General features: G+C 40.5%; 1 protein-coding gene across 5 annotated transcripts; it reads left to right on the plus strand.

Moving 5' to 3' along the window:
* The first annotated feature begins 1,036 nt into the window (after window positions 1-1,036).
* Window positions 1,037-26,258, plus strand: RCOR3 (REST corepressor 3). 5 transcript variants are annotated; one of them, XM_086629164.1, is made up of 13 exons: window positions 1,037-1,178; window positions 1,618-1,620; window positions 1,757-1,813; window positions 7,624-7,701; window positions 9,294-9,346; window positions 11,053-11,214; window positions 11,572-11,696; window positions 13,222-13,300; window positions 15,867-16,085; window positions 18,427-18,504; window positions 19,303-19,360; window positions 24,785-25,026; window positions 25,456-26,258. In XM_086629164.1, exons 1-13 carry the CDS (start codon window positions 1,037-1,039, stop codon window positions 25,798-25,800), a joined length of 1,641 nt encoding a protein of 546 aa, XP_086485290.1. In that variant the 3' UTR covers window positions 25,801-26,258. The 5 variants fall into 5 exon arrangements, with proteins under 5 accessions (XP_086485290.1, XP_086485283.1, XP_086485274.1 ...); XM_086629157.1 differs by lacking the exon at window positions 1,618-1,620 and having other exon boundaries at window positions 13,222-13,318; XM_086629148.1 differs by lacking the exon at window positions 1,618-1,620.
* Window positions 26,259-27,856: the final 1,598 nt, after the last annotated feature.

A 27,856-nucleotide genomic window follows, 5' to 3' on the forward strand; every position in this document is an offset into this window, starting at 1 on the left:
ACAAGACTGCGACCGTACTGTAACTCAGCCTCTATCTGGAGAGAATCTCAGCCTTCTTTTTCCTCCTCAAATCTGGATATTTTCACATGAACCGGACAGTGACACCTGAGCACTTGGCAACACACTGGAATTAACGTTAAATGAATAACTAAAAAAGAAACTATTTCGTGCATTTGGAAAGAAAAAGCCGCATCATTTCACACACGCTTCGCGGCGCCTGGAACTACCTGCGACGCTGCGCGTTTCTGGCTTCCCTGCGCCCTTTATCCCCTCAACCTGACCTGACCCTCGCTGGAAACGTTCCCAAAGGCCGCAGCGAGGAAGGCAGCTGCGCCGCCAGCGCTGCCCGCCGGAGGAGGCTGCCCGCCGGGCCGGCCCCCGCCGCAACCCGCATCGGCTTTCACAGCCGGGCCCCGCCCCAAGGTGACAGCCCTGCGGCCCCGCCGGCGGCCGCTCTCCCCCAGCCCTGCTCCGCCGCCCCAGCCTCACCCGGACGCTGCCCCACAACCGGGCCCCCCACCCGCGCCCCCTCCTCCCTCCCCCTCGCTGCGACCGAGGCGGCCCAGCGCCTCCCGCCCCTCACCGCGGGCCGCAGAACCACCAACAGCCACACCGCCCCCCCCCCGCCGCCGGGATCCCTGCGCCGCCGCCGGGGAAAATAGTCCCTTGTCCCTTCTCCCCCTCCGCCCCCGCCCGCCAGGGGAGCCCCGCGACGCGGCGGCAAGGCCGCCGATATCGGCACGAATCCTTCCGCCGCGCCGCGGCGACTCCGTTGCCGGCATCCCCGCCCCTCGGCTAGATCCGGCCGGGCCGGCGCGGAGGGATTCCCGGGGGCTGCGCGGCGCCGGGGGGGAGGGGGAGCGCGCGGAGGAGGGGGGCGGTGTGAGGGGGGAGGAGGTGCCGGCGCCGCGGCGGCCCGAGGGGGGGGCGGGGAGGGGGCAACATGGCGGCTCCGTATTAACTTCCCCCCCTTGGCAGCCCGCGCTGCCGCCGCTCTCCCCCGCCCCCCCCCTCCCCCCCCACTCCAGGCCCTGGCATGCCAGGCATGATGGAGAAAGGAGCGGAGCTCTTGGGGGGCAAGAGCCGGGCAGCCCCCAACGGCACCAAGAGCAGCAGCCCCTCCAACGGGCACTACTCGGAGCCGGAGAGCGGCGGCGGTGACAGTGGCGACGAGCACGGTGCGAGCCTAGGGCCGGCCCCGGGCCGCCCCGCCAGCGGGGGGAGGGGGGTGGCGGAGGCGGCGGGAGGGGCGGCGAGCCGAGCTGAGCCGCCTCCCCCTTCCCCGCACCGGTGTCGGGGCGGCGCGGGCGCCGCCGCCGCCGCCGTTACTCCGCCGCGCGCCTGTGCTGCGGCGGGCCGGGCCGCGGCCGCGTGTGAGGGGGGCGGGGGGTGTGCGCGGGAGCGCGCGGCGCGGCCCCGCGGCTGCCGGGCGGCCCCGCGGCGCTTAACGATGGGGAGTGTCTCCCGGGAGCCGCTGCCGCCGCCGTCCCCATTGTTCCGCTGAAATAAACTCCCCCTTCCCCCTCCGGCCCCCTCCCCGGCGGTCGTCGGGGCTTAATCCGCGGCGGCGGCGGCGGCAGCGGGCGGGGTGGCGGGGGGGGGGGGGGGAGTGGGAAGGAGGTGGCTTATTCCGCACGGCCGCGGCGAGGCGGCGGGGGCTCCCGGGCGGCGCGTCCGCCACACGGCGGTAGCCTGGGACGGCGGCCGCCCGGGGACACCCAAGCCGTTAATTTCTCTCCCCCCGTTTGCGTTGCAGATGTAGGAATGAGGGTCGGAGCGGAATACCAGGCGCGCATTCCCGACTTCGAGCCCGGTAAATCGCTTTTCGGCTGTAACCTGACATCTTGCCGCCGCCGTTCCCGAGGCGGGAGGGGATGGGTTTTGGTACTGGAGTTGGGGGGCGCGGGGGGGGCTCGCCTCGGCGCTCTCCCGGCGGCGGCCGCGGGCTTGTATTTATTTTGCTTCTGAGCCTTTGTGTTGTTGGCGATCCGGTGGCGGGAGGCTGACAGGGGCAGCATCTGCTCTCCGTGCGCCCGGGGGTGCGGGGGGGCATCGCGGTGGGAAATTTTCCCCTCGTTATCCGCCGTATTATGTGTATCTGGCGGGAGGCGGTGAAGCAGAAAAGGGTTGGATGCCTCCCCGCCTCCCCCCCCAACCTTTAAACCATAACGCCTATAATATATAACAAGGTGATAGAAAAATATTTGGCGAGGGGTGATGGATGTTCTGGGGCAAGGGTGGGAAGTGATGCGCCCTGCCGGAAGAGGAGCAGAGCCGGCTGCGTGCGGGAGGTGCTGGATGGAAGATGCGCTTTGGTGGGAAACTCCTGCCCCTGGTTTTGTGTGCTGTAGTAGCCCCGCGGTTGCAGCCTCAGCTGCTCTCCTCCGCCTTCCTCACCACCACCACCACCACCCCCCCCAGCCGCGCCCCGAGGAATACTGGGTCCGCTCGCCTAGCCTGGTACTCGGTTTTAGCAAGTTAAGCGCTAGAATGGTGTCTTGCTTTACTACGCGGAGCAGCGAGACCGTAGGAGCCTTTCTCGGTTTTGCTGTAGTGGTCAAATGAAGGCTATCTACTTTCCTGTTCTCCAAACAGGCTCCATTGGTGTCAGATGATTTCCTACCGGAAGAGGATTGGGCCAGAGCTTCTCACATAGTGCCTCCTAAAGCTGGAGCGAGCCCCTCTTGATGGGCGCAAGTCCCCACAGGCCAAAGAAAAGGCCGGGGGGAAGAAAGGGGGAGGGTGGGATTAAATGGATGCATGATCTTGGCATAAGGGAATGCCTTTCCCCTAGAAAGGAGCGCGTAGTCTAGGTCTCTTTGTTAGTAAGGCTGACCGTTTGCATCCTTTATTTTTGCCTTGCCTCCATAAAAATAAACATAAATAAAACTGATCATTTCCAACGTGCAGCCTGGGCTTGTTTTTCCTACAGGCCACCTAAACAAATACTTTGTGTTTTTTCTAATTTTTCTTTTGATTAAAAGAATTATTCGCCCCTTGTAGGACAACTGAGGTTCTGTGGTTTCAATTTTGTAAACTATATATTCAATAGTATCATTGTGTTTGTAACTACAGAACTAATTTTGTGCTCTCTTATAACCAGACTTTTTAGAGCTCCTGAGTGTTCCTGGGGGGTGGAATTCAACTGATGCTCCTTTCCCCAGTGACTGGGATTAGTATATACTCCTTTGCTTTATCAATTTCCTTTAATAAGCCTTGTGTAGGAGACACAATGTACAGTATTGTTCTTAGTCTGTGTATTTTGATTATTAGGGCAAGAAGGTAGTAACTTTTTTTGAATACATAAGTCTTATAAAATTAAAAAAATAAAAAAATGTCCATAAAGTGTAAAAGTACATACTTACCATTTTAGTGAGTGGTTATCTGAGGAGGTCTCAGCAATATCTCATGCTTTCATCAGGTTGTTGTTTTTTATTTTTCTGTTGAGTCTTGAGGCATCATTTCTTAGAGGTGGAAGTAATGCTGGACAAAAAGCTGTGCTCTTAGCCTAGCTACGCTTAGCTTACTTTTTTTTTTTTTCGTAGCAGATGATGTAACAGACACTCCATCATACTTGTAGGTTTGAATATATGGATGTAGGCACTATCTCTAATTAACTAACTTTAATGCTGTTTCTTCTTGGAATTGTTTTAATGCCTTTTTTTGAGGGTTTACCAGATACTTTCGAATGTGTGTTTATTTACAGTACTTTGAGGGCTGGTTTTTTAGCCCCCTTAAATAGATAGAAGAAGGGAATCAATGACAGATGAAACTAGAGAGAAGTCTAAGATGCAAAGTCAGCCCTCTGGTACACACACAGGACACTAAAATGAGTAGAATAAATACCAATCCTTTGACCTTACTTAGCCTGTGTTGAAAAATATCCATAAGCAATGCTCTACAACTATACATCAAGGAACGAAACATTCATGATTAAAGTTGTGTGGTAGTAAACTTTTTTTTTCAACTTGAGTTCATGTATAAAATAAGATTTTTTTTTGAAGGAAAAGTGAATGAACTGTCATTGTCTCTTGCAAAAAATGGATTGTGGTTGGAAGCAACAATTAGGAGAAGTTAGTTTAAACACACTCTTTCTTACCCCTTCCCCCACCATCCCCTTCTTACAAGCAAGCCTTCAGATAGAGCTGTAAAGGAAATAGCATCTAGCGACAATTAAAATTGCTACTGCAATGAGATGAATTTTTTCTCTGCAAAAAATGGTTTTAATAAAATAAAAATCCTAAATCTTCTGACCTCATTTAATGAGTTAATAAGCCATCTCCTGCGCTCCAGGTTTTTGTCTTCTCCTGGTGGTTTTCCTGTAGTACTTCCTACTCTTGAGGTGAAATTGTTTCTGCTTGTACTTTCTGACCCACCTATAAATGTAGCAGGATGTTACAAAGCTGATATCCTAATGTTGTAGGCTGTTTGCGTTCTCATGGAAAGTGTGGTGGAGAATGCCATCCCTGGAGATGCACCATACCGTTGTGTCAACCACAAATGGGATAACTGCTAGAGAAGTTTTATTCTACTCAGATTTGGACTTCGCAAAAGCTTTAATATGAATTTTGCTTTCTTAATGCTGAAATATTTATTTCTCATTTACCCACTTCTCAGGGATGGGAGGGGCTGTCAAGAAAAACGTTTTATGTCTTTTAAGGTCACTTGTGGAATCCATTTCTGTGTACGTCCTTACAACTTTTCTCCCTCTAGTCTTCCTATATGAAAACAGGCTTTCTAAAATTGAAAATATTAAATGATGTGGTCAAGTATATAATGTTTTCTGTTAATTCCATGCCATCTGTCCTCACGTTCTCTGATATTTTATTTATTTATTAAGATTTCCAGTCCTTTATTTCAGAAATTTAGTTCTTCCTCCTGTTGGTTGCTGTGGTTCTATTCCTACCCTCAAAGCTTAGCCTTAACAGATGATGGTACTTTGTATGCCAGAAAACAATATACTTTTAAATTGCCATGCTGCCCTACAGTGCCCTCATTAAGTCTTGTATGGTTCCAGATTTTCATTTCATTCTCATGACAGCCTCTTTCACCTGTACCTAAATTCTAAGCCTAAACTGAAATTTAGACAGTGTCAGTTTTCTGCTACAGTTTCTCTCTTTCGGAAGCCGTGGAGAGGGCCTGTGGGTCATCTCCAGCTAGCCCTGCTTTCTCAGTGGTATCGCCAGAGGAGTGCAGCAGCTGAAGTACAAAAACTTCTTCCCAAGTAGCTTGAATGTGATGTTTGGGCAGGGGGAGGCTTGTTATATTTGAGATGTAGCTCATGGTCTTTCTCTTCCTTACTGGCTTACACGCCTCTGCTCTTCTAACATGCTTTGGTTAACGTGTTGCCTGGTATTTCCAGACACTGTCAGTAATAAGAATGGATTTTGCAGGTAGAGATTGTGTTGCCCTTGAGATACAACACAGCCTTTCGGAGAGGCCAGTGCTGCTCACTTGAATGCTTGGGGCACAAAGGACAAGAAACCGTTCTCATAAAGTTAGATCATGATCCTGTATGTAGAGATGGAGGGATCCCTGTACTGTAGCTATGAACATCCTGTGTTGAGGACTGGATGCCTGCCTTCGAGCACAGACCTACCTGTATGCATCCCGTCCTTCCTTTGCCATCCTTGCTTTCCCTTTGGCAGTGTGAAGATGCCACTCAAAAGGAAACAGTTGTCTGATTCCTGCTGGGGAAGCAGCACTGCTTCATAAAGGGGTGTTCTGGTGGGAAATGCCTGATAGTCATGTGAGGGTGGCACCTCAACAGGAGAATGTCACCGCGTACATGATCTCCTGTGGGTGCAAATGGTAGGACTCTAAAACTAATTTTTTTCCACTTTGTTACTTGACTATTCAATACCTGATAATATCCACGATATCCACTTGTCTGTTTTTTTTTTTTTTTAAGGAAAAACTGAGGGTGTACTCATATTAAGTTTAGATGTTTCTTGCTCACAACCTGAAATTCTAAATTCTGATGCATTCTCTAGTGGTCTTGTTTTCTCCTCACTCTTAGAGCGGAGGGTAGCGGTTATTTACTTCTGATAAAAACTGAGTGGACGAAAGAAATGTTGTGTCTGTAACATATTTGCATTACTCTTCATGAAATATTGCATTCCTAATGACTAAAAATGGCATGTTTGTTGTTTTTTTTTCTCTAAAGTAGAATGTGCTATTAAGGAATTTATTCTTATATACGAAAACCCTTTCAGAGTTTAGTACTGCTTATTCTTGAAACTGGTGCTTTAGGAATGTATGTACATTTTTAACTTGTTACAGAATTTATGGTGCATTTAGGTTATCTGTTTTGCACATCTCATTTTGGAAAGCGCACGAGTTCTTTGAGTTTTTCTAATTAACTGGTTTTCAAGTTCACAATCATAATGGATCTAAAGATTGCAAAGATGATAGCAAATACAAAACGCTGCCAGACTAGAGAGGGAAGAGCAACAAGACATAGCACCTAATTAGAAAGCACTAAGTTGTTCTCTTTTCCAAAGCATTAATTTGTTTTGTTTCCTTCCACAAGATGTAGAACCTAAGCATAAAGGGTGGAAGCTTAAAATGTAGTGAAAAGTTACTTGTTTCACTGAGCAAAAACATCTGTCCTTCTCCAAGAAGGGTGCAAGGAAAGTTCCTCTGAGGGTGCTTCCTCAAGGAATTCATACTGACACAAGTATAAACGCCCCAATTGTTTGTCTTGCTAAGACATTGCTGTCATAAACAAATAGGTTGTAAGAGGCTTTATGTATTATCGTATCTTTGTAAAATATTCATTAAAAGTAACTGTTAGTTAATGTGTTTCCAGTATTGAGGAATTTCCTTTTCTTTTACAGCATGTTTTTAAAAATCAAAGACTCTGTGATTTAGTGCTTTGTACAAAGTTGCATCAGTGTTGTAAAAATTGCTCTGTCCTCCTGATGGGTTAGGTAACTTGGACTGCTTCCTTTGCTACATTGAGGTGCAGGTGAAGCACAAACCAACCCAGGAAAACCCCAAACCTCCCCAAAAACAACCAAGCAAAAGAATATTACTTTTACACCTAACTGCTTTCTACAGCTGAACCATTTGGTTGGTTATGAATGTCAAAATTACATGGCTATGAAAATCAAAACGAGAGAGAGAGAGATGATGAACACATTTTTCTGGCATAGTTGTTAGTATAGTTCCATGTTAAAAGGATCAGGGATGGTGACTGTTCTAGCCCCTGTCTCATATTTTTTTTAGTTTTAAGGAAGCCTAACTTAACACAGTAGATCCTGATAACTCCTATGATAGTGTTAAAGTTACTAATAGACAACCATAACTTCTGGAGGACTGTTCCAACACAAGTACCTCTAAATTTTGCATCCATGCCAACTTTAGCAATGTGCTTTAATGTTCTAATTGTGGTAACCAGGATCCTGTCTAATATCCAGTTATGACTGAGCATCATAAGAGTAGTGTTCACATTCAGCCATTCAATGTCTTAAGGAAATAATGTGGAATTAATGATTTTTTTCCCTCCTTGTAGTAGCTGGGCTGGACTTCTGAATATAGTTGGCTTTTACTTACTGTCCCGTGAATAGTTGTTCTCTAGATCATATTTATAAATACTGAGACTTAATTGTTTTCTTACAGGTGCCACAAAATATACTGATAAAGATAATGGAGGGATGCTTGTATGGTCTCCATATCATAATATTCCAGATGCCAAGTGTAAGTCCTTCTCTGCTTAGGAATTTGAATGCTTAAGTATAACTAAATAATTGTTTCTGGTGTGCTTGTTCACCCTTTATTTTTCAGACAGTGAAATTGCAAATTAGTAAATTAAATACAAAGCTTCTCTCTCTTTTTTTTTTTTTTTTTTTTATTTAGAGAACCCCAGGGAAAGGAAGGATCACCTTCTCTTATTTTATAGTTAAGTCTTTGTTTCAGATCACACTGCCTGTGTTGTATCATCATCAGTGTCTGTGGAACCTTTAGTTATTAATAAAGCAAAAAAACCCCATCTAAACATGAGAAATTTGCTGCTCTAAATTTCTAGGAGGAGTTGCAGTGGAAAATTCAGAAAAGATGTGTTGAGGTCCAGTTCAAGAGGAAATTATTATTGCTGTCTTATCAGGAAAAACTGAGCGTTTTCTTCCTTCAAAAGTGACCTGAAATACAGGAGTCATTTGACTAAACGTGATCAGTTATCTGTTTAATCTAGTTTAAACCTGCCTCCTATGCTTAAATTTCCCATATGTAATATGGAGGAGTAACCATTGAGGATACAGTCATGAGGACCTGGTCTGCAGGACAGTTTCTATCTGTTATCAGTAGTTAGAGGTTTGTGACCCTCTACATTTGAGGGAACGTACCTTATACTACTGCAGGACAGTTAGAAATAAAATACATAACAGCTATGATTATTAAACATTTTCTTCATTCCTTTAAAGTGCAATTAACTCTTTGCAGCAACAGTTCATGGCAAGGACATCTCTAGTCCATTTGAATAATGAGGATATAATTATTTCCTTTTCTCAATCATGCTTTCTTTCAACTATATTTAGTTGCCACTTAATTGTGAGCTGTAGAAGGTGAATGAGAAGAGTTTGTTTCTTTAAAAATAATAAAAATACCCATTGAGGATCAAAACCAGCAGGATTTAATTGCAAAATAATGGAAAGTGTTCAACTCAAAGCTGACTCTAGTGTGACCAAACATGATTTTAAAAATATGTTATTGGTGAATTTGGTGACCTAATTATTGAATTTTCATATTCTTGATTGAAAACTGATTTCATGCCATTGTTAAAATTAGTATGGCTCAGTGAAAACTGTATTCATATCAAGGATATGGATAACCATAGATCTAGTATCTCTTTACATTAATTTTTAACATGTTTGGGAATATGAATGGTAGGAGTACTTCAATTTAAAACTAACCCAGGTATCTGGGCACCACACCAGTGTGTCTGTATTCTTAGGAATGGGTTCCAGGAAGACATAGCTTTTCCATAACCAGCTAGTCTCTGATTTAAATAAATAAATGATGAGCTTCTGTGGCTTTGTTGTAGTAAAAATGTGAAATAGAGCATCTTTTTCACTGAGAATTAGCTTGTGTAAAAAGTTTATTAGAGTTAATGTTGTATTAAAGACAGTGGGCTTATTTATTATTAATAAAGCTATGAATATATTTAATATTTTGGGGGACCTGGGTGTTAAAGCATGGGAAGACTGTTTTTCTATGTTAGATGGCTAATTCTGTGTCACGTTATAGCAGACCTAAAAGTACTAAAAAATAATTCTGACATTGCTTTGTTACAGTGGATGAATATATAGCAATAGCAAAGGAAAAACATGGATACAATGTGGAACAGGTAAGTGCTATGAAATGAGTGTTCATTTAAAGGATTTTTTTATATAAAAGTATAACACAACTCTCTTTTTCCCTTGGTTACCATTAATTAACGCTGTTTCTCTTCAGGCACGGCAGCAAACACTGCAGTTCAATGGATCTGCATACAGTTGTGGTCTGGATTCTCTGCAAAAGATTGAGCTCTTTGTTTTCATGACATGCTCAGCTTGTAATGTGCACTTTTGAAAGGTTTGGTATGTTTCTTGATACACTGGGCATGTCATGTAATTGTGTGTGTATATTTAGCTAAAGAATTTCTTAGGAAAGCAACTTACAAATTTAATGTTTAATATTGGAATTCAAGTACGGTACAGTTTTGAACCATTAATTGCAATAGAGACAGCACTGGAAAGATTTCTTGCATATTTAAAAAAAAAAAAGAGGCAAACCAACTTTAAGTGAGTGTTTTTTCAGAGGCAGGAAAACGGAATCAAATTATAGGTTTGAGAGTAACAAACAAGTTCACTTTTTTAATAACCTTTAGTCACCATCCCGTAAAGTACAGGATAAAACTTTGCTAATCTGCACTTAAGTTATATTACGATTTTCTTCATGAACTATGTAGAAGTGAGATTACCTATTGCAAAAAAAGATATTTGGTTTAGAAGTGGAAACAAGTTGTGTGATCGAGTTTTGGACGATGGAAGCTTATGATAGCAAAGACTTGCTAGTCAACTACTGTCTGAAAGAGGCTGCCGATGTTATGATGTCCAGAATATCTGCAGTTTGGTGATGTTTGTTTACGGCTTGGCTTTTGTTAGGGGAAAGGGGGAACTAAGTGATCTCAAAATAAGTCTACAAAAAAGACAAATTTTCAAAACAACATCTGGTACAAAATATTCGTAGACTGTTCGCAGTAGAATAGAAATTATCTTTGCAAGAGGTGCTTGTCACTTGCCATTTTAACAAGAAAAGAAGTTTGCTATGTCCAAGTTATTAGAAGATGTAAAATCAGGGGTTTGGAGAGCTGATGAACAACTGGTGATCATGTCTGCACTATATGGTTGAAACTGAATGGATTACATTTCCCAATTCCCATGCCAGACTTGGCATCAATCCTGTCATTGATTCTCTGGCAGAAAGTCTAATCAGCATAAAATTCTTAAAGAACATTGAGAAATGAAATTATGCAAGAAAATGTATTTAAATTTCCATTCTTATTAGGTGAACATGACATGGAAGTGACTGTGCTGTGGATTGGAGAGTTGTAGAAAGACCACTCTCACTTTGAACTTTCAGACTTGCATTTTGGATGATCCTCTGGATGCTGAAAAGTAGTCTTATTTTCTTTTTTTGAGTGGGCTGGTGATAAAGGCCTGAAGACCTATAAGAAACTGTGTAGGTGATACATGCTTGTAAAGAAAGCAAGCAGGACAGATTTGAGCCTACCAGCCTAGTTCAGGTTACTTCAGAATTACTGCTGCCATGCCAACCTAAAATTGTCTCGCTTTATACCTTTAGTAAAGCACAGATGTGCCCACTCTTCGTATTGTCTCCAAAGAGAATTTTGTAACCTATAGTACATAGCCAATAACATTGTAAATACATTTTGAGAAAGGGTTCTGATAGTCAAATTTTATTTTAAATAAATTGTGGGTTTTCTATTTAACTTGTCTCAACATTTTAGAAAGTTGACTAAATCCAAAAAGGGACTGTTTCTTTCCAAAGGCTCTCGGCATGTTGTTCTGGCATAAGCACAATATTGAGAAGTCCCTTGCGGATCTCCCTAACTTCACTCCTTTCCCTGATGAATGGACAGTTGAAGATAAAGTCCTATTTGAGCAAGCATTTAGCTTCCATGGAAAGAGCTTTCACAGGATCCAGCAAATGGTAAAGTAATATTTTAATCAGAAGCAGAAGCATTAAACAGTTCAGATGCACTAAGAACAAAGGCTCCTGTTGGGTTAAAATTTCATGTTGATTTCTGCGTGAAACCTTCAGGAACAGCCTTGAGTATAAGATTTAAGTTACTGTCATCGTGTTTCTTGGACCTGTAGCTTTTTTGCTCAAATAAAAAAAGCCTCTCCCTCCCCCTTTTTTAAAAATGTATACAAAATGCATCCCTCCTTTCCATTTTGTCCATATATATAATATATTTGGGTAAAGGTGGTTGTAATAGAGCAGAACTATAATCTTGGGTGGAATTTTAATTTTAAAAAGTATTAATATGTTAATAAATTCTTCTAGCTTCCAGACAAGACTATTGCAAGCCTTGTAAAATATTACTATTCTTGGAAAAAAACTCGCTCTAGGACAAGTTTGATGGATCGGCAGGCTCGAAAACTAGCTAATAGAAATAATCAAGGTGACAGGTAAGTTTTATATTCTTAAGTAGCTAACCAGAGACTGAAGAGTTTCTAGGTAGAGATGTCAAAGTAATTTCCAGCCATTATGTTTCAGCATGAACCATGTTTGTAGGTTTGAGCATCTGTGCTGATGTCTCTGCTTTTAGGAAGATGTTTGGTACCTGTGCTTTAAGAACTATATACACTCCAGTCGGTGTGAGTTGTAATAACATACTGGAGTACTTTAATGGATAACTGCAAAAACAAGGGTATAAAAAAACCCTCAAGCGTGAGGATGTGGTTCAGAAATAATGCTTTATTTGAGAAGTCTAACCCTATATTATTGTGTGGGGAGGGGAGTGTTTTCAAGTGTGGGGATTTTCTGGAGTCGTAGTGGTGGTGTTTGGCTTTTTTTGAACTAGAATGGAATTAAAACTGAAAGATCAACCACTGTAAAGAGCTATAGAAATGAGAATGCCCAAGTACTGCTTTATAACAAAACTTTAATATAGATCTTATTTTAGGAGACTTAGAACTGCTATCAGTCAAAGAGAGCTCAAAATAGTTTTAAATTATCTTGGATAGAAGGGAATGACATTTCCTCTAGTTACTATGAAATTAAAAATATATTGCACTTGGTATACTTGAGTATTAACTTGCACTTTTTAAAAAGTGATTTAATACGTTGAATGTATAAGTAACATAATCATATGTATATCAGAAAGTATGATTTTACATCTACGGAAAAGCACCTAGCTAGAGCAAAGGGGTCTATTTAATTATATGTTGTTGAAAAGAACTGCTGAAATCTAAAAATCATATGCTTATTTACTGACTCTATAGCTGAAAAATTACAGAAGAAAATAAATTTGTTTCTAATACAGCATTTTTGAGCATTTTTTTGTCATAACTAGACATTTTTATCCTTTTTTTACATTAATTTATTCAGAAATTACATTGTGTGAATGACTGAATTGGACTCAGCTAAGCTAACTGTTATCTTTTCAACTTTTTCTCTTTGATTTAATTCAGCAGATTTCATTCCTCCCTCCCTCTGCCTCCCCCCAACTGCTAGATCTTGAGCACTTTGGTGAAAAAGTGGTCCTGTGTTTTCCCATTTTACATTGTCCCCTTTAGCTCCCCCCAGACTTCAGCAAGGGTTTATCCATCCACTTGCTGCAGTGGTTTGAAAATTGATCTATTAAAACTAACATGGCAAATGAAGGATTATTTCTAGCCTTGGTGTGGTTGACCATGTAAGTGTTCTTGCTGGCACAGGTGGTTGAATTGAAGAAAGGTGACACCAAAACTTCTGGCACCAGTACCAGCACCGCTTAAAGTCATTTCGAAACTAGAGTTTCGGATTGCTTGTTTGTCTAATAAGGGAAATATGTTTATAACAACTCTGTCTTGAAAACGGCAAGTAACTTTGAGGTGCCATATACTTAGAGTAGATATTTTAGAGTAGATAATTCTGTCTTACCCTGATACATATTTATATTTGGGGTTAAAAAATAGATAAAATGACCAGCTTCTTATAATCTATCCTCAGTGACGATGACGTAGAAGAAGCTCATCCAATGGATGGAAATGATAGTGATTATGATCCCAAAAAAGAAGCCAAAAAGGAGGTAACAGATAGTTTAATGGTGAATGTCAGTTTGTTTGTTTTTCGTGAATGTTTTACCATGAAGAATATGACTTGTAGTAAAGAGGTTTAGCTTGCAGCCTGCAGAAATCAAGAGTTTTGAGGCGATCAAGATCTTGACGACTTAAATTGAAACAAAATTTCATCATATATTTTTGCTGTTCTGTGGACATAAACGTGTCTCTCATTACCCTCATTATCTCCTGAGAGATGTTCAAGTTTTACAAGACATGTATGCTATCGCTACCTCGTAAAATAACATTCCTCCTGCCTCTCTCTTGTTAACAGTTTTACTGGTTGTGAATTATTGGAATCTAAATGTTTCCTTTGCATTTAAAAATTAAATTACATTTTTCCAAGAATAACTTTTGTTGTTCTTTCAAAGCCACAGTGAGGTTATGCATTTCAACTAATATGTGGCTTTATTGAGATGCTTTCTGCTAATAAATGTTGTAAACATTTGATTGTTTCCTTGATCAACTTAATGCGTTTGTGATTTTCCTAAAATGGAACAGTTCATTCTTCTTGAGAATGAGAGTAGAGGTAGTGCAAAGCCTCAACATTCCCATGAAGTGGTATCTAGAATTATTAATAAAACTTCGCGGTTTACCAAAAATGATGTTGAGTAAGGGACTGATAGGTTTAGATTTCATTCTCAGCTTTGCAGTGACCTTCAATGTATCACTTCAACTGCATCGGGGCGGGGGGGGGGGGGGTTGGGGGGGGGAAGACAATTACAATTACCCCCTTCTGTAAAAGAGTTTGAGATTTTAATTTTTTTAACATGCCAGGATATGTTTTTTAGAACTTGAAATAGTGCAAGGTCTAATAATGAACCTTCTTACTTTTCATTCTGCTGTTGTAACAGTGTTCTTGCAATCCGTTGATTTGAGTTGCTGCCTAAGCCCCTTCTAAATAAGGGCTATTCTATTGAATTTGCTTTCCTTAGTTATTGTTTGAATCACTACACACAGTCCAGAACGACAGTAGTATGTTCATAGACTTCTAGGAATAGGACAAATAGGTTTGCAGTTTCTGCTGAGCTGCTTGGATCTACATAGCATAATTTTGTGATCTAATGCTTTTGGTAGGATTGGTGTCCTTTCATTTCCTAAGCAAAACATAAACTGAGTAGGCTATTTGAATGTGCAGAGCAATGGAAACTTTCTGTTACCAGAGAAAAGTGAAACAAGTCTAACACTCTAGCTTAGCAAGACAAAAGTTGAGAGAATATTTTCATTTTAAATCCAGATTGGACAGACAGGAACTGCAATTTCATACCGAAAGAGCAATGCAGAACCAAAAAAACAATGGTGTAAACAGACCAGAAGTAAACTTAACCTTGGGATTTTCAGGTGTCAAAGATGTGAGGCTCTATATCAACTTTCCAAGGAAGAGCAAGTATCTTAAGTGCTTTAAGATTGCCTCTGTGAAGTCTGTGGACTGGATTAAGATGTTACATTAGCTGGGAAGAGGATGTGGCAGAAGGTCAAGCATAGTAGAGCAAAATACTGTTTGCTCCTGTGTATTAATGCTACAGAACATAATAATGGCTGCTGCAATTTGTTTTCTCTTCACTGTGATCAGATGACCACCTCCTCTTTACCTGCATGGATGCCAGCAGGAAGTAGCAGTAGGGAGCTGCTTGAAGTAGCAAAAAGCCTGAATCCCATCTCTGTTCTGGTACTAAGCATTGCTTTGAATTGGAAAATCCTTGCAAGGAAAGTAGTTTTTGCTTCTCTACTCCTGGTCTGTAGGGAAACCTACCTGGTTGCTGTATGGGAGTCACACACATGCAGACTAGCTGTTGTGCAGCAATGCCCAGTGAAGACAAAGCTGACATTTTAAGGTGTCCAAACATATCGAAACAGCAGTTACGAAGACTTCATCTCCACTCTGCTATCCCTTTTCACATCAAAAAAGCAAACAACAAAGGCTTATGTTTGCTAAACTACATGCATTTTTCTAATGACTGCAAAAGTACATCCATCCTCTCTTCCAAATCTCAAATCCCCTTCCAAATCAAAGAGTGCTAGCGCTTTCCATAGAGTGCTTGCAGCAGGGAAAGGTGTCATCTTGCATTCTTGCTAATCCTGGTTGACTTTCTGTCATTCTTCTCCCCTGATCATCACCTGAACTCTTCATATCTGATCAGAAATAAATCTGTAAATTCACCAATTACTTGGTTTAATGTTTAATATGTGTATTCTTTACCTTCTGCATAAGAGGTTCTCAGTTTTTTGCCCTCTTTCACAGTATTCAGACTGTGGTGTCTATACCATTTATTGTAATTTCAACCACGTTTTAAAAAAAAAGTTTTGAAAACTGACCTTTCTAAGACTAGTGCAGGCTTATCCAGCTGACGACTGGTGTGCTCCATCAGCTCGCCTCCAAGACTTAGTTTGGATGCTACATGCAGAGGAGGATATTAGCTTAAGTTTTCTTGGTCATAAACATGACATTACAATGCTATGTGGTACTTTATTCTTTATTAAAGTTGTATACAAGATACTGTTATTCTTTAATGATTTATTTCTTGTAAATTAAAGGGCAATAATGAGCAGCCTGTTCAGACCAGCAAAATAGGTCTGGGTAGAAGAGAGTATCAGAGCTTGCAGCATCGCCACCATTCTCAGCGTTCCAAATGCCGTCCACCAAAAGGCATGTACCTGACCCAGGAAGATGTGATAGCTGTTTCCTGTAGTCCCAATGCAGCCAACACAATTCTTAGACAGCTGGATATGGAACTAATCTCATTAAAGCGACAGGTACCATGGGTTATTGGTCTTGCTTTGTTTTCATCTCAGATTGTTCTGATTGTAATGATTTTGAAGATTATCTGTGAAGATTCTGAAACTTCTTTAATGTGAGTCTTCCTAATTTTGTTCCACAGTTATAACCAGAAATGCTGGACATGGACTGGCTATTCTTTGGTTTTGGTTTTTTATGCTCATCTGCTCTTATGGATAACATGAAACAAGATTACTTCCTTTTAGAAAAAAAAAAGGGTGGGATGGGAGTATGGTGTGAAAACAGTGTTACAGATTTGGAGACCAGAGGAAACTGAGGTCGTGTCTGATTTTTTTTCTTTTTTTTTAACTTTGTTGAAAGCTTTCACGTACAATTAAGAATAAGACTCATGAAGCAGTGGAAGTTATATTCGTTATGTTTAAAATCGTAGCTGTTTTTCTGGATGTCCTTCCCCACATGCCATGAAAGCATAGGGGAGTGAAATCATGGGCCTAGTTATTTCTCAGTTTGAATTGATGAGCTTTCTACTTCTCTCGTGATTTAACCCAGCCAGCACCTAAATGCCACACAGCTGCTCACTCACCCTCCCTCGCCCCTGGGGAAAAGGGAAGGAGACTCATGGGTTGATATAAGAACAAATCAATAATAACAATATGAAATTTAAAAGTAATAATGATAAAATAATAATAATGAATGAATATATATAATGATGATAATACTAATATATACAAACAAGTGATGCACAGCATAATTGCTCACCACCTGTGACCAATGCCTGTCCCATCCTGGTAGATGATTCTGAAACAGATAAGTCCCAACACTGCAATCTTGCATGAGTGAGATGCCCAAAAAGAGAGAGAGAAAGAACTCTAAGAGATGGAGAGAGAGAGTCCCACAGAAGAGAATGAGAACTTCTTCCTGATCAACCCTCATCTATATACTGGGCATGACATTGCGTAATATGAAATATGCCATTGGCTGATTTATCCTTCAATCCTAAGTCTAAGTTCAAATCATAAGAGGAGTTGTGGACACTTGGTCTCAGCTACGCTCCCCTCCAGCCTGTTGGGGGGCAAAAACACAGCAAGCTGAAAAGTCCTTGAGGTCTGAGTGCCAACCATAAACATCAGTGCGCTATCAACATTCTTCTCATAACAAATCCCATGCCAAATCCAAAACACAGCTCTTCTAGCTGCTAAAAACTAACTGTCCTAGTCAAAAATCAGGACAACTACTTATTCAATTTAGAAAAGCTTTGTAGTCTTCACCTTCAAAAGGATAATTGCCTGTGTCCCATGCATGAAGAAGTTGACTTTTGGCACTTAAAGTTGAAACACAGAATCTATTCAGCTTCTAAGGGTACAGCAGTATGTGCATGCTTGCTTTCTAGGAGCAACGGGGCTACAGAGTTGAGGCTTATCTCCTGGAATTTCTGCCTTCTTATAGATAGCCAAGAGCTGTCAAAGTTGCAAAATCATGAAATGAATAAAGGGTTTCGTGGGGTTTTTGCTCCCTTGTATTCTTTTACAGGAGAAATGTGCTTCTTTCTGTCACAGCAGGACTCTGGGGCTAAATAGCATAGGTGGGTTTGGCACTTTAGCCTAAGTGTAGGTGAGTTACAGCCTTGAGGTTGTGTTTCTCTTTTTTTTTTCTTGCAGTGATCTCAGAGATGCAGCCTTTGGAATCTCCCACTGAGTTGTCTGCTTTTGTGTCCATACTTAAAGAACATTTGTAATAGCTGTGCACCATAGTATGCAAAACTATTTTTTTACCTATGTTACCTTATGTGTATCACTGTCAGGTTTAAATGGTTAATAGTATGATTTGGAAGCTTTCTCCTTTTTATAGACTAAGATTTTATTTAAATATTTTAAATCATGACAAGAATGATCCTTAAAGGAAATAATGATGATCTAAGGTCAACAAAAAGCAGTCTGTCAGAAGGAACTAACTGAAAACATCTCATAAATCTTTTTTTTTTTTTTCCCCCAAAGTGCTTTTTGGAGAAGGAAGAAGTTAATGTATACAGTACGTCTCACTTAGATTTCTAAGAACTAAGTTTTCTATCTAGAATATACTGCGTTCTTCTTCAAGAACAGATGCATCATTATCAAAACTTGATTCCAGCAGACAAACTGTTCTTCTGAAAGACTGGCTTAAATGTTTTTCTCTCCTTAGTAAACTGTGCTGTATTTTTTAATTATTTTTTTTTAAACAGTTAAAAGTAGTGAAGCCTTAAACCATAATATTTCTCTTTCTAACTTAGGAGGTACACTTGTGGCAATCCTAGTGAAGATATATGTGTAAAGTGACCAACTTTCTTTGTGGAGCTGATTAACTTTGTTGTTTTTGACCAAGGTTCAAAATGCTAAGCAAGTAAACAGTGCACTTAAACAGAAAATGGAAGGCGGGATTGAAGAATTCAAACCTCCTGAGGTAAATCAGGATAAATATTAGAACTTGTGGCCTTGCACTTACATTGGTGGGAAGCTACAGAAATGTGTTTTGCGGCAGCGTAGTGTTTGCATTACAGCAGCAGCTTAAACAGGATCCATTGAATTACAGGCAGGGGTGAGTCTGTCTAGCTTCTTCACAAGAAATTAGAGGTAGGCTTTTTTTAATGGCAACTGGCTGAAAAAAGAAGCAGAAGAAACTGAAATATCATGTCTATTCATGACAATAGGAAGCTGAGATTGTGCCCTGATATGTGGATTTTTTTTTTTTTTCCTGATTCAAAGTAGTTAATGTAGATTGCTAGCAGTAAATTCTATGTTCTGTGTGAAAACATGACTATATATACATTTGGGCATCCAAAGTGAATGATTTATTACTCTGAAGTTCTCTTTCTGCTTGCTTTAAAGGCTTGAATATGAAACATAATGTCAATGCAGAACACTCCAGATACCAAGTTCTAATAGTTTAGATAAACTTAACTATAAATTCAGATTCTGTCTGCATAAAGATCATTAGCTTGTGCATAAGTTATGATATAGCTGATACTAAGAACTGCAATAAAACAGAGGAAAAACTATTGGTGTAGTTCTAAGCTCAAATCCTTAAACGCTACTTCCTCTTCATGAAAGCAATCTTAAACTATAAATTTATGGTTTATAAGCAAGAGATTTTTTACCTATGTTACAAAATGTAGTACAAGTAAAACATTCTGATGCTCAGATATTTTGCAGGTGTTGAAACATTTTAATGATCCTTGTGCCATTTTTCTAATTTTAATAGTCTAATCAGAAAATCAATGCCCGTTGGACCACAGAAGAGCAGCTTCTTGCAGTACAAGGTATGTTAATAGTAGTAGCGACACGAAATCCAATGCGAAGGATTTGAAGAGGTACTCGGGCTTATGTTTGTATTTCCCTCTAATGAAAAACTAAACTTTTACCTGGTCTTACAAGAAAATCACTGGGAAAACAGCAACACTAGTGAGAATATTTAGCGCATTCATTCAAGCAACATGACACTAGTCTTTCAGTTACCCATTAAATCTTGAATGGAAGAGCTAAGCTGGGTTTAACAACTGTAGTAGTACCCAAAAGTCCCTTCAATCATCTTCAGATAACCTTACGTGAATTTCTCTGAAGTGGAAGACTGAAGTAATAGTTGAAGTAATAAAATTTGAAGCAAACACTTCTTAAGATGTCTCTCCATATTCTTAAAGTGGGAAAAAACAGACGTAAAACTACTTTAGTTACGTTTTCTCTGTTCATGAGAGAATAAAAGAGCAGATATCTACCAAGTGGAGGCCCTTTAAGAGTCTGAAGCTGGATATGGATACTTGACTAGCAGTCTTATTGGAAAAAAACCAGCATTTTTTAGCAGACAATTGATACAGCTAATTTGTAGTTATTTCGCTTATATGAAGGAGAACTGACTTTTGTCTTACTTTAACATGCACTGCCTAATCTAGGAACGTGCAAGATGAATATCTGGAGAGCCTAATGCTGTCTCAAAGTCACTATATACTGACTTCTATGGATTTTTTTTTAAGCTAATATAATCAGCTCAGTTACACACATCTGCTTTATTTCTCTGTGTTCTTTTAAAGTGAAAGACTGAATTTTAGTGTAAAACTTCCAACTGTATCAGGGTATCAATGTAAAGTTGTCAGGTGTGCCATACCTGGTAGTTGTTAGCTAGATGACTGAACCTAAAGTTAGGATTATTTTGAAGCATGAATGGAAATGCTGAAGAGTGTTGTGTCTGAAGTCATGCCTCTCAACTTACATGCCTCAGACTAAGATTTACATCTCCAATCTGTTTTCTGTCTTAAGTTCATCCCCTCAGTATTGCTAACAAGCTCACTCTTTTATTTTGTTCCCAAATGCAACTGAAGGAGAAGCCTATCTTTAATGTGATATTCTAGTAAGTCGAATGCTTGCTGGAGAAGTGGGAGAAATCCAGGTTCATTGTGCCTGCCTTAGCATGAAAGGATTGAAACCATTTTGCATTTTCATAGTTTAGTTATTGGAGCTCTCACCTAAGCATCAGTTTGGGAAGCAATAAGAATGCATTGAGCTTTTTTTAAGCTATGGAACTACATGACTGACAAGGTAAATAATAATACTGGAGCATGGGTAAAGAGAATGAGGGTTGGTGATGGCTCCCTAGAGAGGAGTTCTAGTCTTCCCTAGGGAATGTTATGTGTTTTATAAAGCTAGTCAGCCTCAATACTTAAGGGTGGGGTGGGAAATCAGGCCTTCTGGAAGACATCTGTTTTCGTTGAATTTACATGTGCTTCTTATATGTATTATTTCCTTTTTAGTCCCCTTCTTTTGCCACCGTATAAAATGCAGATGGGAGAGCACCTTAATGCCAGAGACAAATTATTCTTATTATACCTCCCTTACCTGCTGCCTGGTAGTAGAGTCTCCCTTCTGGAATGAGTGTGCTATAGGTATTAACCTCCTGTCCCTCAGGCTAAGGACTATGATCCCTTGTTTCAAAATAATTGCTCAAGCTGGTAGACTTATGCATGAAGGAGCCACACTGTCTTTTGCCCTGACTCTGTTTTTAAAAGAAAGTAGCTATGGTTGCTGTACTAAAAGCTACCATAATGTGTGTTAGACTTGAACTTCAAAGTTGACGTGAGCATGGGGACATTTAGTTTGTACATTTAAAAACAGATTTATTTCATCAAATGTACTGATAACGTTTTGTCATGTGCTTTTAATAATTTTACAGAAATCATAAGCGTTAAGCAGGTAGGTGGCACTTCTGTGATTTGTTCACTTGAATTCAGACATTAAATCCTACGATGAAAATCATAAAAATAATCTGCAGTGATATAATTTTGGTACTGTTTTTCCTAAACATGAAAAAACTCTTGTATCTGTGGGCTAATCTCAAGAGAGTGGTAGTAACTAAAGAGGAGGTAATGAAAAAACCCATCTTAAAATAGAGCTGAGTGTGTAATCTTAAAAGCAGTGTGGCTGCCTGCAATGGGGTTGTGGACTCAGACTTAGGATCTCTGAGCCAATCTTTTGCAGTATAATTTATTGGGTTCCTGTTGAACTTGGTCTGAATAGTTACTGAATGTAGTGGGCCAGCTAATCACTTGAGGTGTTCCTAAGTTACAAACTGTATTTATGAATAGAAATGTATGAGCGCGATCATCTTTTCAGAGGAAGATCTCAGCCATATGAAAATTGCAATTGCAAAAATGTTTTAAGACTTGTTCAAAACAACAAAATTTGAATTGAAAAGCAGTGCATGACTTCCACGACATCACAGTGGAAAACAGTTGGGACAACCAGGATCTAACTCTACATGAGTTAGTTGCCAGGAGCCCTGTAATCCCATCACAGTGAAATTGCAGCTCTCATAACCCAGAGGTTGCTGTTAACTATTTCTGCCTCGTTGTGATGCTGTATTAAATTGCTTTGGACCCAGGCTAATATTTTGTGTGCCTGTTGGTGTTTGCTTTGCTTCACAGTGTTAAGCAGTGTAGACAGCATGGAACTTGGATTTGTGAGTTTCTCTGAGTCAGACATTCAAGATGAAACATTGTATAATACTGAGCACATTCACGTTCAAGTGCGCCTTTGCAACTAGGTGAAGTTTTGAAGAGCTTGAAGGAGTCCCATGATCAGGGCTACTTTCAAATGAGCTGGGAGAGAGGGATTCATCCATGTGAAGTGAGGCTATGCGGTCATCTTTTGAGCTTCAGTTTCAGCCACCTAATTATTCTTACTGAATAACAGATTAAACACTTTAGAAATAATTTATGTTTAGCACAGAATTTGTATAAGGATGTCTAAGTAACTAATGTGCACCAGTTTGAAAGGGATGATGAGTTGGCATCAACTTTTATAGATATGCCAGCACCACATGCTTAAAACTTTCATAAACGTGTATTGAACTTCCTCTGTTTCTGACACAGCTTAAAAGGGTTCTACCACATCATTGTGTAGAAGTCACCGTGGTGATGCTAGAGCAGTACTAAATAACATTATGAAAAAAATCCAAAACGAGTAGTGCTATGTGTAGCTAAACTAAGGAGATTTTATTTTGTTTTACTGTTTGTTATAGTTGGGCTCTCAGTGAAGGCAAGATATGCTATTTTCAAGCTGTTTGCTTGGAAACAGGCTTTAAGACCTTATTTTTGATAACTTTACTGGAAGTTAGCCAATAGACTCAGTCATTTTGCAGATTAAGGGCAAGGAAGAAGTATAGACAGCATAGTAACAGAAAAGGCTGAAATCACCAGAAGTCTGAATTAGGTTTCAAACAAAAGTGTGCTTTGTTCTGCTGGGCACTTTGTTCAGTTAGATATGTTGCAGTGGACGTTTAATGATCATTATAAATTAGCAAGGGTGGTAACGATAAGGCAATCAAAGAATATTGAAACACTGGAGGGAATCCTCTGTGGACACAGACAGCTTTTAAGGAGTATAGCTGATACCTCGTACAACTGATAAAGCGCAGAGCCGAATCCCTGTCTTTGCCTTGCCTAGATACATGCCCTCCCACGTGGCTCTGCTAGGTCCCTTTGTTTTCTTTCCAAGGTTCTTGCAGCCAGGATGGTTGGATTCTTTTGTATGCCCCAGAAAAACGATCTTAAATAATGTAGCTGGGCTCTTGACAGTTGAAACATCAACTTCAGCTGCAGAAATTGTTACTATCCTAGAGCTGAATTTTTCTCTTAAATTGCACTGAGTGTACATTACCACATTGGAAGTGCCTATTAACAAAGAAAGTAGAAAAGAGCAGAACAAGCTGAAGGTCATACTCTTCACAATTAAGTTGAAAAGGAACATAGCTTCCAGATTTGAAACAACTCTCACTTTCTGAATCCTTTGCTTCGCTTTCTGAAGTGAGGCATGAAATCAGGCATAAATTTCTCCTCCTATAATGAGACAGACTGCCTGTCCTCTAAGCACTGTAATGTGTTCCGAATGAGTTTAGTTTTCAGGAGCTTCACAGAAGTAGTCAAATTGCGGTTCACTCATGCATAGCTGAGAGCAAAAAATTAGTCTTCTGTTCACTGAGTCTGGAATAAAACTCTGTTTTATTTCTCCTAGTCTCCAAACTTTTGGATGCTCGTGATTAAAAATAGACTTTGTGCAGCTAAAACCTGTGTTTTAGGATTCTGGAGAGTTTGAGGATTTTTTTTCTTATGCAGGAGAGAGGAGGAACTAGGCACATATCATAAATGCAACTGAGGGAAAATCAATAAACTTTAGATTATAAGTCTAATTTTAGATTAAAAACTACAAAATGCTGTACTCAAGGGGTTTTTTGTGTGTTGTATGCAAATGTAGGTTTAGAACTTTAAAAAGCGTATGTTGGAATTTTTAGAAAGGACCGGCAGCATTTTCTTAGGAAGTGCTGGTAAACAAAAGGGATCTACTGATGTCAATAGGAAAATGAATGAAAAGAACGATGCAAAGATCTGTCGTGCTGCTGCTTGCTGGAGGATTTGATGCTGGAGACTTGTGCTGGGCTGTCTTACAAAGAGATATCAATAGTTTATATTTCTTACATTCTCCAAGGCAGCTGTCCCCAAACCCCAGATTCTTCTACCCAGCTCAAATGGTGAATGAAAGCTTTAAAAGACTTTGTCAGGCGAACACTTGCCAACTGCTCTTTGTAGCCTTGTTAGTGTATGTCACGAGTGGAGAAATGAGCTGTATATTGTGACTTACGGAACTGTACCCCTGTTCTGCCCTGTGCGTCGTCCAGTAGCTACTGCCCTCTGCCACTCCTGCTGCACAGGTTGTAGGCAAAAAAACATCCGCGTGCAGCTGGCACGGGGGAACCTGTAGCAGCTGTCAGCATTTGTCACTTGACATTTCTAGTGTTATACCCTGTTTACAGTTCTACACACATGTTCAGTCACCCTCCCTCTCCCATCTCGAACTTGTCTTGGGCTTCTGCCCTTTCTGCAAGCACACTGAGGGATTTACTTTATTTGTCAGAGGCCAGATCTGTGTGGTTTTTAGGTTGGGAGGCTTGGTGAGTAAGCCAGGACCTTTAAGAAGAGTGGGTAATGACCTTTTAATAAAGTTCTTGATTTGTATGTTGATAGCTGTGCAATTAAAAATTACTTTGTTTTAATGGAAATTGAGGCCTCCTCCTAATTGAGAAGTCCTCCTAATTAGCGAGTCCTTGGTTTGCAGGTCCCATAGGTTCTCTCTATAAATACATCACACGTAGCTGTGTCTGACTGATTCTTCACAGCTATGTTATTTACTTTGCCTTCCAGGTGTCCGAAAATATGGTAAAGATTTTCAAGCTATTGCAGATGTAATTGGCAACAAGACTGTTGGCCAAGTGAAGAACTTCTTTGTAAACTACAGGCGTCGGTTTAACTTAGAGGAGGTATTGCAGGAATGGGAAGCGGAACAAGGAACCCTGGCTTCTAATGGTGATGCTTCTGCTTTAGGGGAGGACACAAAAAATACTTCTAATGTACCATCAGGAAAGAGCACTGATGAAGAAGATGAGGTGTGTTTTGTGTACCAGAAATAAGTAAGCATGGGTTGAGGAACAGCATTTTATTTAGTGATGTAATGTAAGGTTAACTGGTGTGGAGTGGCAAACCGCATTCTAAAGAATGATGACGAGCTTGCATAGAACTTCAGCCAATGTCGTTAACCAGCTGGGAACAGGACTGCACCTTTCATAGTGACGATCACGTTACTGTTTTATTGTTAAAATACAGTTCTTGTTCTAGAAGAAGACTCTTGCTTCGTAAATATTTTTAGTTCTGCTGTCTATAATGTTTTGGTTGGTGATTTCTTTTCAGTAACTTCTCAGTTTTTTGGTTTTGTTTTTTAAATGCTGTTTCCTGTGTAGTGGACAGTGGCAGCCCAACGGCATCGTGTTCTGGCTGGGACGGCTGTTCACGCGGTCTTGTCTTTGTCCTTTGTGCAGGCACAAAGCACTCCGGCCACTCAGTGTTTAGGCCCTTCACCTCCAGCACAGGCATCTGCTCCAGCACCTACCGCTCCCATGGCAACTTTAAATCAGCCGCCCCCGTTACTTCGTCCAGCGCTTCCTGCTGCTCCTGCTCTCCATCGTCAGCCTCCGCCACTACAACAGCAGGCGCGATTTATTCAGCCAAGGCCGACTCTAAATCAGCCTCCCCCACCACTCATCCGCCCAGCTAATTCCATGCCTCCTCGTCTAAACCCAAGGCCGGTGTTAACCACGGTTAGCGGCCAGCAGCCGCCCTCGCTTATTGGAATTCAGACAGAATCTCAGTCCACTCTGCACTGAAGAAATAAAGCGGAATTATGCTAACTCCTACATTTGAAAAATTGTTATCGATGGACTTTTTTTTTTTTTTTCCAAATGATGAAGGGGAGAAAAGAGCAAGCCTTCACAGGTATCAGACCAGTTTTACCGAGGAGCGAGCTGATAACTAGGAATGGAACCACGTGAACAACCACCTGTATAAAAATATTTTTATGTCCAAGACTTGTACAGCAGAACAATGCCTACAGTGCAGCCCTCCTCTATATGAATAACTGTTGAAGGAAGCTAACTTCTTAAATGAATAAATGTTCAACACACCAAGATTTTGTTTAACTGATTTTTACTCTATTTATTTTATTACAGTTCTTTGTAGTCAAGCATCTAACTACAGGAAGGTAGTCTGGCAAATCTAGGAATAGATAATATTGTAGGAAGCTTAAATGTAGCGTTGGGTTTTTTGTGTGTGTGTGTGTATTTCATTTTTTTTTTAATTTTTAGTGGAAAAAAAAAAAAGGCCTTAGGTTCAGAATTTTTGGCCCTGTTTAGATAACAGTAGAAGCATTTCACGCACTTGTAAAATGTAGGTGTTTTGTTCTCTTCGTGTTTTTCCCAGGACACTTTTTCTTGTTTAAAAAGGTACTGTCTTATTATATGCTCCTCTGAAAGAGTATTCTGAAGACTCAGTGAGCTATTGTACCAAACTTAACTAAATCTCACGTGTGTTCTACTCGTAAAAGTTAACTGTAAACAGGAGTCCAGTTTCCTGCTGCGATATCTCTTGTGGGCTGGGGTGGAGAGAGAGGCAGCAACTTCCACCACCCAGGGGGATGACAGGAGAGGAACTGTATAGCAAGAACTATTAATTTAATTTGTTATTCCACTAATTCTTCTAACTTAAGTACAGTAGAGTTTCATTCCTCTGAGAATGGCTGTCTGCAGTTCGTGTATGTTAGATCATTGATATCTTGCCTAAGAAGTCATGAGGGAAGTATAGAGGCTGATGGTGGTGGTAGAATACTGTGGCAATAGTTACCTGCTGCCAGCCCAGTCTTACTGTTATATTATCTCTGATTTCTGCTATTTCTGGTGGAGTTAATTAGCTGGGTTGAGGCTGTCATGGGGTGTTTGTTTGTTTTGTTTTATTGACTTAAGTAAAATCTGAATTTGCATATTAATTATTGCTTCCAAATTCTAGATAATTGAAAAGTTTTCTTTTCACTGCATTCATTAAACTGTTCTTGTTGTCTGAAACCTTGATTTATGCCCAGCAATGTCTTGGGGTGGGTTTTTTTTTTTAGTATTTTTTTATTAAGGTAGATGACTCTACTCTCCAAGTAAACCAGGCTGCAAATTTGTGTAGCACTGTTTGAAACTGTGATCCGAATCAAGCTATTGAAAAATATTCATGTTGCATTCTTGACTGTGTAGTAACATTCATGTTGACTACCATAATATTCTAGAAAATTATTTTTACTTATAGCTGAAATGGTGTTTGAAAATCCTTTTAAATCCATTTTGTTATTAACTAGATTTGCCCTTGACTAAAATGAGACTTTCTTTGGAAATTGAATGTGCTCTCCCTCGGCTTTTTCACAGATAAATCAGAAGGTCTAACAATCAGTTTAGCAGCTGGCTAAGGTCTTTTTTTTTTATATGCAAAGGGAAGTTCTTGTAGCATCAGATCCTATTTCGTTTGTAAATCTAGCATTAAACTTTGATAGTTGTGGCCTGACTTGCAGTTAAGGTGTTGACCTTTATGGTTTAGTTCTTCATTTAAAAATATTTTCAGATCAGACTTTTCTTTCCAAACAGCTTTCACTGGTGTGCTGAGGTCACGTACAAAAGATCCTTCTTAGTTTTTCTTTTGCATCAGCGTAGATGCTTAGTCACTATGTGAGCATCAGATGACCTCTCGTCTAAGAAAAGCAGCATTGTAAAACAAGCACCGAGGAATTCGTGGTCACTGAAACTTGTGTTCTGGGAGTCCTGAGTGTCCCCTCACCAGCTACACACAAATCTGGCTGCTCTCCAGTTTTTAAAACAGATACGAAACCCATCCGGTACATTTTGACATCCT

The sequence above is a fragment of the Tauraco erythrolophus genome, chromosome 2, assembly GCF_009769465.1.
Source record: "Tauraco erythrolophus isolate bTauEry1 chromosome 2, bTauEry1.pri, whole genome shotgun sequence".
Classification (NCBI taxonomy): Eukaryota; Metazoa; Chordata; class Aves; order Musophagiformes; family Musophagidae; genus Tauraco; species Tauraco erythrolophus.

Excerpts from the sequence above, each read along its gene's own strand:
- RCOR3 (XM_086629157.1), top strand. The coding sequence starts at position 1,037 with ATGCCAGGCATGATGGAGAAAGGAGCGGAGCTCTTGGGGGGCAAGAGC. Across the intron at positions 11,697-13,221 it reads AGAAATAATCAAGGTGACAG|TGACGATGACGTAGAAGAAG; the intron begins GTAAGTTTTATA and ends ATCTATCCTCAG. Across the intron at positions 25,027-25,455 it reads GCACTGATGAAGAAGATGAG|GCACAAAGCACTCCGGCCAC; the intron begins GTGTGTTTTGTG and ends TCCTTTGTGCAG.